Source organism: Rhinatrema bivittatum, chromosome 2 (genome assembly GCF_901001135.1).
Source record: "Rhinatrema bivittatum chromosome 2, aRhiBiv1.1, whole genome shotgun sequence".
Taxonomy (NCBI): Eukaryota; Metazoa; Chordata; class Amphibia; order Gymnophiona; family Rhinatrematidae; genus Rhinatrema; species Rhinatrema bivittatum.
In genome coordinates this window covers 289,465,168-289,483,681 of record NC_042616.1, presented here as the reverse complement: position 1 = coordinate 289,483,681, position 18,514 = coordinate 289,465,168, and the positions used below count along the sequence as shown (strand labels likewise).

The 18,514-nt window shown below is 43.2% G+C and overlaps 1 protein-coding gene across 2 annotated transcripts in view; it reads right to left on the bottom strand.

Annotated features, from left to right (window-relative positions):
- Positions 1-860: 860 nt before the first annotated feature.
- Positions 861-18,514, bottom strand: part of CDCP1 (CUB domain containing protein 1) — a 257,865-nt gene continuing 240,211 nt past the window's right edge. For both annotated transcript variants that reach the window (XM_029589604.1, XM_029589602.1), the window contains exons 5-9: positions 16,153-16,371; positions 12,929-13,309; positions 10,821-11,189; positions 7,975-8,068; positions 861-2,537 (exon numbers count right to left, since the gene is read on the bottom strand). In XM_029589604.1, the coding sequence (XP_029445464.1) occupies positions 2,105-2,537; positions 7,975-8,068; positions 10,821-11,189; positions 12,929-13,309; positions 16,153-16,371 (1,496 nt within the window). In that variant the 3' untranslated portion in view covers positions 861-2,104. The remainder of the gene's footprint in view (positions 2,538-7,974; positions 8,069-10,820; positions 11,190-12,928; positions 13,310-16,152; positions 16,372-18,514) is intronic.

Here is an 18,514-nt window from a genome sequence, read left to right as displayed (position 1 = left end):
CCAGACCAGGATCCGGAAACCTGTGCCTCAGACAGACAGTCACATTAGCTCTATACAAGAGGTTTTGAAGCTGTAATATGATAAATCAGATGTACTCACTCCAAAAGGAGTCACACCCACAAGGAAGATGGTTATTAACTGGAGGCCAGGAATTTATGCCCAGTTTTTACTATCTGAAAAATTTATAAACGGAAAACATTAGCTATGTAGGTTCTTCCACCAGAGTTGATCCCTTCCTTTATTTCTTTGGTTTCTTATCTGCTGAGATACCAAGTGGGTAAGATTTTTGAGCACATTGCATGGACGACGCCTGCTGGCCACAGAAAGTATTACAGGGTTCAGCCTCAACAGGCTCCTCTTTCAGCACTCCACCAGCCCAGAGATTTCACAACGCCCAGTGCTCCATCAGGGGAGATGAGAGAAGGGAATGCGGATGCTGGAGAAGGAAAGATATGGGAGGGGAATGACCACCCAAACAAGAAAATAAACCCCTGTTGTACCTTGGGCCATTAATTCCTTCCTGTTATCTGACAATTCATGCCCTGTTCTGCAGTCATTATTTAATTGGGCTGATCACTGGTCCATGGCACTAGAGAATTGCGGACACCTTTTTTAAATTCTCTTTTCTTTGATGGAGCCCATATTATGGCAAGCATTCAGACCCTTAGAACCTATGCGCATTGTTCTGCTTCCAACACCTATTACAGTCTCTCCTCACGCAAGTCAACTGCCCTCCAGTGGCAAAAGAATACTTCACACTCCTGATTCTTGGTCTCCTGCCTCACCCGATTAGAAATGTGAGATGTCTATTTCAAGGGGTCAGCCATGTGAATGACAAACCATCCATCTTCTGTGCACACTTCTTTTCTATTCATTGTGACTTTTTTTTTTTTTTTAGGTTGCAGGGGTTTTTTTGCATGCACATACTTAAAAATTTTTTTCTAGAACTCAAAAATACCAGTAATTTAATCCATCTCTCTTCCTATACGTCGCATACAAAAGTTCTTTTGTGACTTTTCATAATAAAAATACATTACAACCAGAACTTACAAAGCTACCAATGCATTTGCAGTTCTCCGCCCCTTAATAATTAAAAGGTTCTAACGAATATTTAGTAGTGCTCGACAAGTAATTTTTTTCCTTTTCTGTAGCAGTTTGAGAAACAGGAACATTGAAAGTCAAGAGCACAATGCTACCTGTTTCTTAGTCTAATCCTATTAATATTTTTTTCTCTCCATAAGTGTACAAAATGTGCTGGGTATTTGGAGGTCTGAAACAATAGCTAAGGAGCAACAATGCTACTACTGAAACTCTGGTGACCTGGAAAACATTATCACAGTCAACAGTAAGACCAAAAGTAAAATAAATAAAAACTGTCAAGGAATGTTTCAAGTGGGAGTGAAAGATTTATGGTACTGTTATGAAAACCTAAATATATACATATACACACACATACATACATACACACCTTATCTTGTATAAAAAGAACAGGACACATACCATCAAGGTCTGTGAGAGCCTCAGCACACCAAAAGAAGCTCACTGAAAGGCCTTTTTTGTCACTGGTCCACAATCTATGCTGAGGGATCCCTTTACATATATAATTTCATCCACAATACGTCTTCCCAGCAGCATCTTGATGTCTCCCTATGAACCCTATAACCAAGCAGTACAAGCTGAGAAATCTAGAATGAGCTTTCTTAATGTTTGCCTATTCTTGAGCTTTAAGGGAAGGAGGAGCCAGCTACCACAGTAAGGGTGAAACCCAACTGTCTAGCGAAAAGACTTGGAGAGAGAAAACTGCTACCATTAAGCTTGATGTAATGTTTGAAGGCCAACGTTTTGTAAAATCTGATTTGTCTAGTAACTACAAACCTATTTGCTGACCATTTTTTAAAACACGTAGAAAAGTATTCATCAGTTCTATGCAATGTCATCCATGATGATTGTACTTAATATTGTGGTTTCAGTTGAAGAAAAAAAATAAAAGATATGACTAATGCTGCCTCCTGCTTTTTGTTCCTGGAATAGGCAAGATTACGAGGACAGTGTGTATACTGTCATACCATTTTTGGCATAGATAAGGGTAACACATGGCAAAAAATTATCCTTTTGATGAGTCTGCCACATCATCCTGGTTGTGATTTTCCAGTAGATGGATACCTGAATCACCACTGCTCACTTGTTCCGCTGGTTTGTGCTTTGCAAACGTATATAGTTCATTGTCCCTCATTGATGAGGAAAGAGGATCCTCAAAGTTCTCCTTCTTCATCCTTTCTCTCAGGAAGCTGGGAGATGGCACAGGTGGAGCATCTTCCATGTAGCCCTGGAATGGTTGGTATATTCCTATTGCTGGAGTTACTGATCCATTAGATTCATCCAGCAAATGACCGTAGACCATGTTGTCATCAATGACTGCATAGATATGAGACTCATTCTTATGCCTCCCCTTGTTAAACACAACTTGCCGACCGGGCATCTGTGTGTTGACATTGGCATTGTACACACCCACCGTTGCATTCCTGTTTTCCCGCTTCCTGCAAGCAAAATAAAGATAGCATTTAAAGTTGGACTACCTCCTCAAAGCAGCCCAGGAAATCTACTCCTACTTTCCATTTTTTGGGCCCTCCCTTCCAACCTGCCTTCCACTCCACGCTACTCCCCACCTGTCCACTCCTTCCACCCACTATATGCCCCTTTTATCTCATGCCATTGATTCTCTCCACTTCCTCTTTCCTATCCCTCTGCCTCCACCGTCCAATCTCCTTGGCATATTTATTTTGATCCTTAATCCCCCTCTTACCGTATCTCAGCCCTCTATCTCCAAGTTTTCTTCTCCTCCCACCGCTTTTTCCCCACTCTTCCATCATCCTTCCCATCTCCTCCCATCTTTAACTTCCAAACAGCCAGGGTTCTTGTGGCCTGGTTTGGCCTCTGTTGGAAACAGGCTGCTGGGCTTGATGGACTCTTGGTCATCCATGCAAGTGTGTGCATACTATTTAAAATAGACCTAACATGCGTATGTGTGCTCCCAATTTTAAGCAGTTGCACAAACATGATTTACGTATCTTAAGGAATTTGTCGGCTCTAACACATGCAACTAAGCACATTTCAAAACACGCACAGGTGAAAGAAATAGCCAGCATGACCACTTAAACCACCAATTTGCCTAGCCTCTCTCTAGGTCATCCAAACTCTTCTGTTTCTTCAGTCTGCACTCCCTCCTTCCACCCATTTACCCAGACCCCTCACCAAGGTGTTTTAGGCCTAAAACGAGTTTTCTTCAGACTTACACCTCATCAGGCATAGAAATAAATAAGTGTGGGATTTAAAATCTGTATTTACATGCGTAAATGTTGGCCCCACTTGAAACGCCCTGATTGGCCCTAACTCAGCCCCTTTTTGCTATACATTGGGTGGCTCACACACATACGTGCGTAATTGGGCCATTTTAAAATATGAGTTGCTTGTGCTTGGCCCAGATACTCATGTATATGGGCCTTTTAACCTGAGTAGCTCTTAAAATTCACCCCTAAGATTTCCTGTTGACTTCATGAAGCTTAGGAGATGGGGAAAAGAGACAAAGTCACTGCATGCTCCCTCTATGAAAACAATATGCTAAAAATAGCACTTTCTAATTAACACAAACAAATAGAGCAGTGCTACATGTCATTTGCATAAAATTTTAAAACATACTGTACACAATTTTTTTTGGCCCAGTAGTTTTCTCTTTTAGCTCAGCTGGGATTCTGTTGCTCTGAGCCTTCATTTGCAACTTACCTGGGAATGTTCCCTTATTTTAATCAGACCCTCACCCTCCTACTATTCCATTTCTGGTCACTACAGCAATGTTGCTGAGGCCGAGAGCCATGCACCAGTGCTCCTTCTGGAACTGCTTATCATGGGCTTTAAATTTGGCTAGCAGGTATTTCCCTTGACGACCACAACTCCCTACCCCATCTCCTCGAGGGCTGGGAACAGCTGCGTGTGCACAAGGGAACTGAATCGAGGACCCTTCACATGGCAGCAGCCCCAGTCCCTTCTCAGATTCTTTTTCTTGCTTATCCCTTCCTTCTTCCTCCATTTCTCCCTGCCTTTTCATCTGACAACTTTCCTTCATATCACTTCTCTCTCTTTATCACTATCTCCACTTCTTTTATTCTTCTCCCCCACCACTTCTCTCAGTGCTTTACCTTCCTCTCGCTGTCTATTATGCCCTTTCAGCCCCTCAACCTTTATCAATTTCTCCTTCCAGGTTTCTAATTTACATTCTCCATTTCTTACCCCTTTCTCAGGCCATAATCTAATCACTTTCTCCTTCTCTTATTCCGCTTGCAGCCTCTCTGCCTAGCTCTCATCTCCTAAAATCTCCTCCTCCTTACTGAGAACAGCGTGTACGTCTGGGATGAGCCCATATGCATGATATACAACATAAGAGATCGATTTCTGTGCTTCTTGAAGAAAATAGAAGACAGTTTCCAGAAAATCTCAATAAACAATAATTGAACAGATCGCTGCATGGCTGATGAGATCAAAGTTTGCTTTCAATGACTGAAGAACAATACATTGCCTGTTTGCAATTAGATGAAAAAAAAAAAATACAATAAAGCATCAGCTATCATGGGTTTTTTTTTTCCCCAGATTTGATTTTGACCACATGCAATTTAACAAGTCACTATATTCTTCCTCGTATGTAAGAGTTACTGTGCATACAGAGGGCTGCCAAAAAAGTGAAGCAAGATGACCAGCTCCATCAGCTATATAGGCACCAGCTGCGAGTGTTTGAGCATCCCCAATAGTGTCTCCTATACACCTAGACTGGCAGCTGAGCGCCCCACACTGCAGAGCTATGGGAGTAGGCAGTAAGGAAGTGCTTCTGTCTTCTTGTTGCTGCTCCTACCTCCCCTTGCAACTCATTGGCTGATTTCTGACCAATGGGCTGCAGGGGGAAGGCAAGCAAGAAGTGCCTATATCTCTTCTAAGTTCATACCTTCCCCTGCAGCCTATAGAATGTCTGACTAAAGGACTGCAGGAGAATCAGAGAGCAGCAGCAATGTAGGACAGACAGGGTTCCCTAAGGTGCAATAGAGATGGGCAGGATTTTAATAGAACGACTAGGAAAGGGAAAGAGAAGCCATAAGGAGGGTGAGAGAAAGGTTGAGAGAACTGATGGGAGATGGTTTAAAAGGGATATCAGCTGGGAGAGAGAGACTACTGCTTTGAGAGTCTGGGAGAGAAAAACTGAAAGAAGGAATTCTGGCTGGGAGAGGAGTTGAGAAACAGAAAGGAAGGACAACAGAGAGAGGAACTGAGAGAGAGGGAAAATAGGCTGTGAGGATGAGAGTAGACATGGGATCTGAGAAGGTGAAAGTAGCTAGGAAAAGGGGATATAAATGGAGGGAGAGAATATGGGCTGTGATGAAAAGAGGAGCAGGGGTGCGTGGTTAGGTGAAGGAAATGAGAGAGAAGTGAGGACTGGGAAAGGAGCAGTGTGGACAGAGAGGAGGGGGAACTGACAGGAAAGGTAAACCAAGAAGGGTTGTGAAATGGGGGGGGGGGGGGATGATCGTGGAGGAAAGAGGCAAGAAGAGGTGAGGAGAGAGATGGACGTGTTAGGAGGGGGTAAGAGAAGATAATCAGCTGTGGAGAGACATTCAGTGGATAGAAAGATATACACAGAGTAAAAATGATAAATGAAGAGTAAGAGAAAGACCAGAAAATAAGTTTTAAAAGAAAAAAGGAAAGAGAACTAAGAGAAAGCCAAGAGTAAGCAGAAACAGAGGATAGATTCAAACTACAGACACAAAGGTTGGAAAATTGTTCATTTGTAGTTTGGTGAAGATTTCTGTGCTACCCGGGCAGGGTCAACAGGAGGGGTAGGTGATATCTGCTTTTTTTCCAGCCCTGCTGTCACCAAGGTATTTTTTACTGGAAGGATGGAGAACGGGGAGGAAGTTGTGGTGGGCTCAAAATCTCTCTCTCAAAAATCAACAGCTCCAATATGGAAGGGGGCTGCAATCAGGGCTTGAACTGAGGGGAAACTGAGGTGAACATCATTCACTCTTGCCCACAAAAATAAATAATAAAAATATTCCCCTGTTATATCGCAATCTGGGGGTTACAAATCAAGAGCAAGAACCACTAGGGATGTGAATTGTTTTTCTAACAAATTGAAATATCGTACGATATTTCTAAATTCGTTAAATATCGGGAAAAAAAATGAAACTATCAATCCCCCCCCCCGAATTTTCGTAAAAATCTGTTTTCGGCTTAGTGCGTGTTAACTCATATTAGCGCGCACTAACAAAAAACGGGGTTTTTTTTGTTACTTTTTGCTATTGTTTGTTAGTGTGCGCTAACATGACAGCGCACACTAAGCTGAAAACCGATTTTCGACGAAAAAAACCCCGGCAATCCGCGGGAAAACGAGATTTTCCCACGGCCCGACAAACCCAAAAGCGGGAACGATCGGGCACCCGATTCACATCCCTAAGAACCACCACATGTGGCTGTGGCCCTGAAGCTCGGGGGATTCTGATACTGAGCTGCCAGGGCTGGGGACATGCAGGTGGTGGAGTGTTTTACGTGGGACTCTGCAGTTACGGGACTGGCTTTGGCTGGGAATCTGTGAGTGCTGGGAGGAGAAGTGCTGTAGGGGGAATTGGGAGGCAGAAGCAGTTCCAGAAAAGAAAAATGAAAGATGTGCCTGGGCTTAGGTGGGGGGCAGAGCAGGGAAGTGATCCACGCTTGTGGAGAAGGGGGGAATCATAAATTGAAAGAGCTGAGCCTGCCAATGAAGGGGAATGTAATATGCTTCATATGGGAACCAGTGAAGAGATGGGTGAAGCAAGCCTGCAGAGGAAGACAGCTATCTAATGAGGGGCTAGGAGGAACCTGCTGGGGAAGTAGAGGGATGGGGAGAGGAACAGGGAAGGGAATCAGAGAAGGACAGGTCAGTGGAAAGCAGGGGCTAGGAGGAACCTGCTGGGGAAGTAGAGGGATGGGGAGAGGAACAGGGAAGGGAATCAGAGCAGGACAGGTCAGTGGAAAGCAGGGAGCAGAGCAGGCTAAGGGGATGAAGGGGTATTAAATTGCCTCCCCTCAAATATAAATTTCAAAATATGCCCAGGCAGAAAGGGGGGAGAATTAAGGATGCAACGAGAGTAAGGAGAAGAGAGGGGAAAAAGAAAAGCTGGATGGAGGAGAAAGAAGATATTAGTAGAATGTGACAGAAAAAGGGGTTAAAGCGAGCGTAGTGGGGATAGGCGGAGCTTGCTTGGGATGAGCTGGGATTGGGAAGAAGAGTAACCCCGCGCTTCCCTTGTTTTTGTTTTGGCCACACACACAAGTCTTTCCCATGTCCACATTGCGTGCTCCTCGCTGGACATTTAAATACAGGCTGATCACTCACACTCATGACCCGCTGGGTTCTGGGTTGTTTTTTGTTGGTTGGGGGTCGCTGTAATTGGAGGTGCTGAACTAAACACAAATCATTTTGAAAAGCTGGCTCCAATGGACCAGCTAAAAGCGTGAACGGTTAACACCTCTATGCACCACTAAGTACCTGTTCTCCTATAATGAAATAGCTGTGGATTTCACATGGGTGATAGCTTTGTACTGTTTCTATCTCATGTTAGCATTATTCCACTCCATTGCAGGGGAAAGTTATGACAGCACTGCACCAAAGAGAATAAAGCATGAGGGTACATGCCAAATCAATCCATTGATTCAGCGTTGGTTGCCACCAGTCTAGAATCAAAACTGGAATATATGAAGGCAAGGCAATGTATACACCGGTGGTGAAAATAAATAAACCCATCTGATGACCAATCTCTTTTACATTTGTTCTATAAGCTCACAGGAACACCACCCCCACCACCACACTGGATAGCGGCTCCTGTATTTACATTCCAAAAGCATGGCACGAGCCATTGTTTCATGTAGTCAAAGGCGTTTCAATAAAATGAAACCTACTTCTTCCGAACGCAGCAAATGGTCAAGACTATGATCCCCAGTGTCAGCAGCCCAACCCCACTGGCCACAGCAGCAATCAGGATTGTTTTTGGATCTTTAAAAAAAAAAAAAAAAAAGAGAGAGAATGGACAATAAATTTAGCAACACCAACGCTGGCACACGTTTATGCTCAAACCACATGAAAAGAACTCCGTTTAATAGAATTTTTCACTTATGTTTATGTGCATTAACCGAAAGTACACGGATTATTAAAAAAAAAATAAAAATAAAAAAAAGACACCTGTTCAACAGCTATATTTAAAAATAAAAATGAAGTAGGGAACAAGGCACACCAGAGTGTGATGTCAAATGGATACACACCAAGTGTATTATGAGGCATGAAGTGGATACTGGACACCCAGGAACATCATCCTGATGAAAAAAACAGCCTCAAACATAGAATACCCTGGGGATTTAATAAGAAGCATTAACATGAAATGGAAGACAAATCTTCTGATTTAAAGAAAATGCAACTAAAACTTGTTTTCAGAACACAAATGTAACTAATATTCATTAATTACAATAAACTAAATGAGATTTAAAAAAATGGATTTTAACTAGAAGATTAGGTTTAGAAGCTCCCTTTGCAGGAAGCAAGGAACAGCTGCATTTCTGATATCTGTGAACCGAAAAAGCACCCCTAGTCTGTGCTCTTCATTTACATGCCTAGGATGCTCAGCCCTGTCACACTCTTTATCATGAATCATTTGAAAGTTGTGCAACTCTGCCTTCCAGCACGACCATCTGGTGTGACGTACCTACTGTTCTAGAGGAATCACTGGCAAAATCTGACCCAGGAAAGTCATGACCAGGCTAAAATTTAGCCGGATCAAAAGACGCAGAAACTGGTGGAGTGGGGTTCTGGGGGGACTGCTCAAATTTTAACATAGAAAAACAGAATGTGACAGCAAATTTATTTATTTATTTTAACACTTTTATATACCAACCTTCATGAAAAGATCATATCAAATCGGTTTACATGGAACAAGGGCATAACTTAACAAACCATTCAACAAGAGTCAAAGTTACATACAACAAGGAGATCAAACTTGGGGACTAGGGTAGCCAGAAATAAGGAACGGCAGAGATAAACAACTACATAGCAAGAGACACTGGACGGGACGTCTAGTCGAGTAAACGGAGTCTGATTAGTTAGTGAATAGGCGGTTTTAGGTGACTAAGGGCAAGGCCATCCTAAAAAATGGCGCGGGCCATCCATTGCTCCTACCATGTGATAGGGGCCGGCCAATGGCACTGATAGCCCCTGTCACATGGTAAGGGCAAAGGGCCATCGGCGCCATTTTGATTAGTAGCAGCCGACGGCCCGAGAGCAGGAGATCGCTCCCAGGACCCCCGTTGGACCACCAGGTACTTTAGGAAAGTTTTTTTTTTTTTTGGGGGGGGGGGAATTCTAAATAATTAGATTTAAAGGGTCAGGGTGGGTTTGGGGTTTTTTTTTTCCTGTGCGCCCTTTCTTCCCCTCCCCCCAAAACGATAAGAAAACCCCATGAAAATTTCATGGGGTTTTCCTATCGCTTTCGGGGACCTGCCCGATACTTGACGGATTAGAAAATATTGTACGATATTTTCATCCATCAGAAAAAGGATTCACATCCCTAACAGAAATATTTCCGAAGATTACTCCTGAGTCTTTTCCCTTTCACCCTCATCCCATGACCTCTGTTCCAGAGCCTCCTGTGCATATAATGCTTGGAGGTATTTAAGTGTCTCTACCATATCCCCCCTTTCCCATTTGCTTAGACCTTTCAATCTGTCCCCATATGCTTTATGATGAAGACTGTGGACTATTTTAGTAGCTGCCTTCTGAACCAGCTCCATCTGACTGGCACTGATATTCAGTGCTAGCCAGATCAAATCAGCCAGGAAAATCAGGTAGGAGAAATCAGTGCCCTTAATTTACCTTGGTAAATTAAACCAGGTATATTTAGCAGCAGACTTATATGGCTAAGCGCTGCTGAATAGCCGGGTAAAGTTGCCCAGGTAACCGGCCCACTGAATGTCTACCTCTCAGTCACTCTAACAGCCAGTTCGACCAGCAGAGATTTTCTATTCTTGAAAAGACTGATGAGGGACAGTGATGTGTCTAAATCCGCTCCAGTTTGTATGGCTGTGATTATTTATACTATAGGCTCTCAACCCAGATCTCAAGAGCACCGCTGTGCCTGGAGGCTCAGGCCCCGCCCCTTTTTGCAAGCCCTGGGACATACACTCGGCGCGCGCAGGGGCAGCTTTTCAGGGGTTACGCGTGTATCCCTTTGATCCATGTACACTTAGGGGCAGATTTTTCAATCTCATTCACTGAAAATTTAGCATACTATTTGTATAACATAACATCAGAGTGGGTGGAGTGAAGGGGTAGCCTAGTGGTTAAAGCAGTGGGCTATCAACCAGGAGACCAGGGTTCGAGTCCTGCTGTTGTTCCTTGTGACCTTGGACAAGTCACTTTACCCTCCATTGCCTCAGATACAAACTTATCCTCTGGGGATAGGGAAATAACCTACAGCGCTGAAAAAGTGCAAAAAGCACAATATAAATCTAAATAAAATAAATCTTACAAATCAGTTTGTTAAAAAAGAAAACGAATAGGTGTCATGATGCTGATAAAAGCTGTACATATAGGACTCAAATTTTCTTCTTGTGTTTGCTGAACAAAATATGGTCAGGTATGTGGCTAGATAGGGCTCTCAATGGCAACTTTTTTTTTTTGTTTCTGTGTCAAGGAGGCAGCAGAGAAAATGATGACAATTTCATCTCTCTAATCATAAGAAGAGATGAAGGAAGCTTACCTGTGTGCTTCTGGCTGAGTACTACTGAGAACTGCACTTTAAGCCTGTTACTATTTGTCATTGGCTTGCAGTTGGAGATGTTTACCCAGAAGGGGTGGGACAAATCCCTAGGCTCAGGCAGCAACTCGTCATCTCTCCGGATCACCTCTTCTCCCATCGCCTTCTGCTCCTTGATGTTGATGTACGCCCGCCCTGTTTCACATACAATATCCATCCTGTCCTTCAGGAATGCCAACCGGGCCGCTTGTTTCGGGGGCACGATTATGTTCCATGACAACGAAACATAATCTGGCAAGCCTCTGTCCCAGTTAGGTGTCTGTAGATAGACTTTGGAATCGGCTTTTGGAGTCACTCTGAAAATGCACTCTTCTATTTTAAAATAAAGCAAGAGAGACCAGAAAAACAGTCAATTATGTTTTCATTTCTAATCTGTTTAACAATGGATTATAGCTGCTTGGGATGTTTATCTCTCTTAAACAGGTGAGAAAAAAAAGCAAGCACCGATTCGCCGGATGGAATCATGAGATTCCGTGTCAAAATGCCTCAGAGTCAACACATGCGTGGCAGTATTAATGTTTATTAAAATTAGAAAGTGCCCTAGCTTGGCATATCCATGGCTCAGGAGGCCCAGATTCACTCCCCAAACCTGGCTTTTGCTCCTTGGGTCAGCTAAATATGTTGCAGAGACTGGTGGGAGGGAGTCCAACCCACTGCACAAGGGCAATATTTACTGGCCAGCCTCCGGATGCCTGCATAAGGATCCATGGTCTGTGGCTCCTGACTGCAGACGGTCATGATTATGTCTGGGCTACACTGGGGGGAGGGGTGTATGAAATAGAGGAAATACACCAAGTAGTTGCATATGAAAGCTCAACACCCGCTAGAGTGCAGCTGCCAGGTCAGAAAAATAAAAATGTTCTAACCTTGCAGGAAGCACAGCCTGAGTCAGGAGAGTGCCTATGCAGTAAACAAAAAGTTACACATTGGTCTTTTCTATTCCGCAAAGCAACATTGATGGAAGGGCAGGGTCTGGGGGATTTTTGGACCGATTATATTATGCAAGTGCAGAGGCACATGCCATACTGGACACTAAAGGATACGGAGGTCTTTTCAAGGAACTTTTGTTGAAGTGAGATGTAATGTATTCCATTGATAAAACCTCCCTTAAACTAAGTGACTTTTCCAATATAAGCCAAATTTAAATATTTTATATTAAGACATTAATAAGCAAGGAGAATATATTTTTAGTTTTCTGACAGTTATATTCATGCTGCTTTCCATGACCTACATGATTATAGTCTGCCCAAAAGGTGGCATTCGCCTTTAAAAACATAGAACGTATTTCCTACTATTCTAAAACCAATGTCAAGCTGGCTGAAATGCCAGGGTAACTTTGGCAGTCCAACGCAGCAAGTCCAAATGTCAGACTTAAGCTTCCACTTAAGGTAGTGTACTGAAAGTAACAGTTCCTCTGTCATAATGTGTCTGGTACACATTATGACTTAAGACTTCACTCCCCAGCCCCATCTAGACCCTTTCAGGGGACCCATCTTATGGAAGATGCAACCTCATAAGGACCACCAGGGGGGGCACTGGAACCGAAACCCATCTTTCACCATCAATAGCATATCATTTTTTTAAGTTTTAAGTTGTGTATAACTTGCTCAGTTTCAAAACAGTAGACTTTTTAGGATAACTATGTTGGTCTGCTTCTCTTTTTGTTGTGGAAACAAAGAGGGACTCAGACAGCACTTACATTTTGGGCTATTTTAAGCAATTTTTGTTTTTCAAGAAATAAACAAATCTGACAACTAGAGAGAGATGAATTTAAAAAAGGGTTTTGCCTTTCTGAATTACCCAGGGGATCAATAGATCCTCTTTCCCTTATTGTCTAAGGAAACAAGTAGCTGATATGATAGCAAGGACAGGCCTTTTCGCAGTGCTGCTTATTCTTTATTCAGCTATACAATTAACTATTCTTGAATGTGTTTGACTCAGTATGAAAATTCACTTGGGATCACAGTCCCAAACGGTTTCAAACCGGAAAACCCATCTCACTATCTTGCCTCAGAATACACAATGAACAACTGAAATTAAAAGATCCTTGCCTTTAATGACTGGTACGAAGGACACTGCCAGATCATTCTTAAAATCAGTACTGAGGTTTGCGGCTGGAGCTGGTGTCAGGACTATGGTGACATTGTCCCTCATCTGTATCTTCTCTATGGCTCCACTGGGGCAGAACACTCCCAGGCTGAGGCTGTGCTCGACGCTGGCGCTGTTGACGTCATAGTGGTAGCTGGAGTTGCAGCTCTGCTCTTGAAACCGCTGCTGCTGCAGTTTGAGGCTTTTGGACGTGATCTCCGCGCTGATGTCATCCGGCGCAATCAGCTTCCATGCAAACTCATGCAGTTGGACGGGTAGCTGGAGGAGTGTCGGCGGCATGGAGAGAGGCTGGTTCTTCACGTTGCAAGCCGGGCTCCAACAAGCTGCAGCCGAAAGCGGCAATGTTAAGAGGTTGATGAAAAAGGAGGGGGGTGAGAAAAGACACGAGCAACAAAAGAACAAAATGATGCTGTATGAAAGTTAAAATGAAGATCATAGCCCACACGTCACCGACTGCTTTCCAAATAGCACAAGAACAACTTCACTTCCATTGATCACATGCACATGGCACTTTTCTCACACTTGAATTCATAAAACTTTGTGATTGTGGAGCTCGTGCTGGTCCTAATAACTTTTTAGAAAAAAAAAAATGTATTAATGCACTACTCTCCCCTGAAGTGTTCTCCTTTATTCAAATAAAGGCTCAAGTAGGATACACAGAAACATGCTTTCTTCCCCTTCCAAAAAAAACTCAAGCGCAAGTATCTCACAGGAGCTTAACATTTTGGAAGAAAAATACTACAATTTCAAATTTAAAAAAAATAATTTCACCTTTTATTCCACTAATCCTTTCCCTTCCTCTTAGGACTCTTAGGGAGAAACAAGCTCTGAAAAGTACAATTCTAAGTAACAATGGAAAATAGCAGCAGGTAAGGAGCATAAAGGTTGCTTTTAAAAGCCCTATGTGTGCCAAAGCCAGGAGACACTCATGTCTCTCGAGCTGAAGCACACCGTGCTGATTTTAAGAAGCACCCGGGTATGTGCGTGTCTCCCAGTACGCACACAAATGAAAAAGTTTAAAAGGGGTGGGCATGGGTGTGCTCTGGGCGGAGTCTAGGCAGGACACGGGCATTCCTAGAAGTTACTTTGATATGTGCGTAAGTATTTATGCATACAAGCGCACACTGGGGGTCCCCTGTCGCATAACTTTACTTCTGCTATGGACAGCGTGTAAGTATTAAAATTTAAAAAAATCAAGTGAGTCAGCGGGGTATTAAGGGTCGGAGGTAAAAGGGAGATTAAATAACGGGGGGGGGGGGGGGGGGTGGTAGGAAGTCCTATTCGTTAACTCTGGTGCAATCCCAGCGGGCAGAGAAGAAAAAAGGATGACGAGGGAGCAGCTGAGAAACCTGGGCTCCTGGCCTGGGCCTAGGCCTCAGTTTCAGGAGCTGGCCTCTAAGTCTGGGTCTGGGCTCTGGCGTTAGGATCTGGCCTCTGGGTCCCAGGCCAGGCTCCAGCCTAGGCAAAGGCTCAAGTGTCAGGACTCGGCCTCTGGGTTGGGTTACAATGTCAAGCCTGGGTCCGGTCTCCAGCCTAGGCCGAGGCAAGGGCAGCAGGCTTTCCTGGCTCTGGCCTCAGCCCCAGTATCGGACCCACCCTCCGGCCTGGATCTGGGCATCAGCCTAGGCCTAGGCTGAAGCCCCAGTATCAGGACCCAGCCTCCTGGGCAGCTCGTAGCATGGCCTGGGTCTCGGCATAGGCCAAAGCACTGGCTTCGGGCCTGGGTTCAGCAGAGGCATCTGCCCTGCATAGGCCGAGCTCGTGGCTACTTACGGCTCCCCTCAGCCTACACAAAGCCGAGGCTTCGGCCTGGGCCGAGCCGGTGGATGCCCACCAAACCGGGGGGCTGATGCAATATTAAATGTGGAAAGTGGGCGCTGACTTTTCAGCACCTGCTTTTTTTTTTTTTTTTTTTTTTTTTTTTAAGGGAGACGCCATGCAATAAACAAATTAGGGAGTTGCGCTAGCAAGGAGGCGCTAGATTCGCTTGCGCGACCTTAGCGCCTCCTTGCTAACACGTCCCCGCGGTTACTGGCGGTCTGCTGGTTATGAACACCAATGCCGATAAACTCAGCATCTGTTTTCATAACTGCAGTCAGTTGGTTATGAAAACAGACTCTGAGCATATCGGCATCGGTCTTCAATGCGGCAGCTGAGGGGTTTTTTTCTTTTTAACTTTTAAAAAAGTACAGAAAAGCAGTTTTTTCTGCTTTTCTGTACTTTTTTTTCAATGCGCTCAGCTAATAGCTGAGCGATAAATGTGGGTCTGAGATGCACATTTATTTTTTTGCATTTGGAGTGAATGAGTGAGTAATAGCACTGTATTGCATCAGCCCCTGGGTAAGTAGGAGCCAGGGGGGAACCTGGCCCTGGCATTTTTCCGAGCAGGCAGGAGGCCCCGGAGGCCTCGTTTTCATTTTTCGGCTTTTTTTTTTTTTTGTTTGATCTGTTTTTTTTCCCTTATAAATCAAACAATCCACGATCTGAAATTCGTGAGGGGAAAAAAAACTTCCGAAAACACATTTTTTTTCCTTGTACATCTAAGTCGTATAAGTTGGTGAATTTATAAATGGCACACATCCTTGCCATGACCAGTTTCACCAGTTCATCCGCCAGTTTGCCGAGGGTATAGATAGATCCCCCAAATCCCCCTAGTTTAATACCTTGCACTCCCTCCAATTACCCCAAACCTTTAAACCCCCTCAGGGATGGCTTTTTTTTTGTTTGGTTTTTTTTAACCTATACCTACCCCATAGCAGAAATAAAGTTATGCGGTACTGAACCTGAGCGTGCGCCCGGGCACTTAAGCATTTGCATGCACATCTCTTGGCCCCACCCAGACCACACCCCTTTTTGAATATATGAATGAGGTGTGCACACAGTGGGAGATGTGCCCGCATCTGGGCAGCTTTAAAAATTCGGTGGGCGTGCGCAAGCCTGACTTTTGCACGCATCCCCTCATTGATGTGCGCAGCAGGCTTTTACATTCACCTTTTTGTGAATAAAGTTTGTACAAACAGGGCCTGTAAAAATTTTGGACCTTTATAAAAATGTCAAGTTCTCTGAGCCCTGTTGAAATCCCCCTTACCAATATCCTGAAACATCACACTTTCATATCTATGTCAGGTTAAGCTTTCAAAAGGTATGGCTGTGAGCTGCTTTGTACCTAGCACTTTCTCTGCTGTTACCATCAGCTGTTCCAAGTTATCACAAAGGAATGAAAGGCGGTAGAATCTGCCCGATGTTAAGTTAACTTCCTGCTCACAGTCGGTGGGTCCCTTGCATATCAGACACACTGGCTGAAAATGGCGAAATTTTCGTGGTCTCCGCTTTATAGTCACGGTCAAGCCCTTCTCTTTTGTTAGGTCAAGAGAATACAGTTTATCTAGAACAGAAATTGGAAAATGAACGTAAGCAGAAGTCAACATGATACTGACAAACTGACTGGCTACTGTCAACGCTGAAAACCATTCTTTTTTCCGTTCCAGTACAATAAATCATTTCAGAATATAAAAAGTGTTAGGTACAATGGGGCCAGTACTGAAAGTGCATTCAGCAGTTGCTAGATAGCTGGTAAGTCACTTATTCGGCTAACTCTTAGCCAGCTAGATAGTAGTCAGGCAGATGGAGGATCAGGATGGCACTATTTAGCCAGATAGCATAACTTATCCGGCTAAATAGCAACTTATGCGGGTAAGTTATAACTGCCAATGAGCAGGTTTAACTTAGCTGGATATAACTTTCTTGGCTAAATAGCAGCTTGTACACAGATATTCGGCAGCATAGCCATGCCACTGAATTTCCCTTCTAACTTAGCCGGATAAGTCTTATTCAGCTAAGTTATTTCAACGGCCAGCTTTCAATTTGGGGACCACTATTTCTGCAAAATGCATTAAATGGTGCTCTATTCACATCAGTCAGGAAGCCGTTTTGGAAATGTGTCTAGTCTCAAAGTGTGTCATGCTTGAATGGGGCCTTCTTTACTGAACTCAATTTCCATCCCCTTCTCTTTCATTTCTGAAAATTCTGAGGTGCAAGAAGCTGTCACATAGGAAAGCCATCAGACGTGACTCGAGCCTTTCAGGTATTATGATTCTAAGCTAAGAACATTTTTTTTTTAAACAAAGAGCCCATCTTGTGCAAAACCCGGTACACACGTACTACTATAAGCTGGTCCAAGTGGCTGTTGCATATTCTGACTGCTCTCTGTGGGACTGATGGGATAGGCAGCTAGTGCAAACAAACCATAGTGTGTTCATCCTGTTACGAAACTAGGACTCCTCTGTTGTCTGCAGTTTTTGGTTGGGGGGTACAGGTGAAGGGGTGGGGATTCAAGGTGAAGTGCTGGAGGGTCTAGGTGAACCACAGAAGGACTGGTACAACTGGTGGGATAGGCAGCTAATGCAAACAAACTGGTTTATGTATCCTGTTATGAGAATTAGGATGACAAAAAAAAAATGTTAACTTTTCAAGACCAAATTTTGCTTCCTGGAGTGGTCATTACTGTAGCAACTGAGGTAATGACAGAGTTCTCCACTTTCTATTAACTCTCAGATTTATTTAAAAATTCTTTTATGCCACCTATACAACTGGGTTATAGATCTAAGCGGTTTACAAGATGGCATACATACATAAAATTTCAATACAAAGATAAAAACAATAAAAGAAATAAATTAATACAAATAGGCAAAAATGACAATCATAGAAATGATAGAGGATCAAGAAAAAAAGAATAAAATAAATACTAAAAAGGTGAGGGCAATGTACTTGATTGGATAGAGAGTATTGTATCTATGTATTATTATAAGCAAGAGTGCAAAAGTATGTTTTAAGTACTTTTTTGAATTCTATGGTATTAGATATGAGGCAGATATGTTCTGGGATTGAGTTCTACAAAATTGGTCCAGCCACAGAGAAAGCATGCTTGCGAGTCAGATCTAGTCTTGCCATCTTTATTGTAGGAACTTCAAGAATACATTTGTCCATTGATCTTAATTGATGGGCAGGTTGGTAAAGTCTTAACATTTAATATAATCAAATTAATGACGGATTTTATGCTTCAAAAATACAAGTGACAAATGGTAGTCCACATACTCTGTTCAGTTTTGTAAAGACCCTTGCGTCCATACCGCAAAATCTATCTATTCACTATATCAACGACTTTTGCAATAACATTGCTCAGCACTTTAAAGAAAAAAAAAATAGAGAAAATGTCTTCTGATTTCACATTTCTACGGATTCCACTCCCCAATCTCACTCAAGCTATCAGCTCATTTTCTGAATTTGATCCTATTAATTCCAATACTATAACCCACATATTAACCAAATCTAAAGTCTCAAATAGTCCTTTCAATCCCTGCCCTGGTCAATTACTCAAAGATATTAAAGAACACATTTCTCCCTCAATAACAGATATAGTTAATGCATCCTTTTCCCTAGGATCATTTCCATCCACCCTGAAACAAACATCAATTCTTCCAATTTCTAAAAAGATCCACTTGATATTTCCAACTATTGTCCCATTGCCA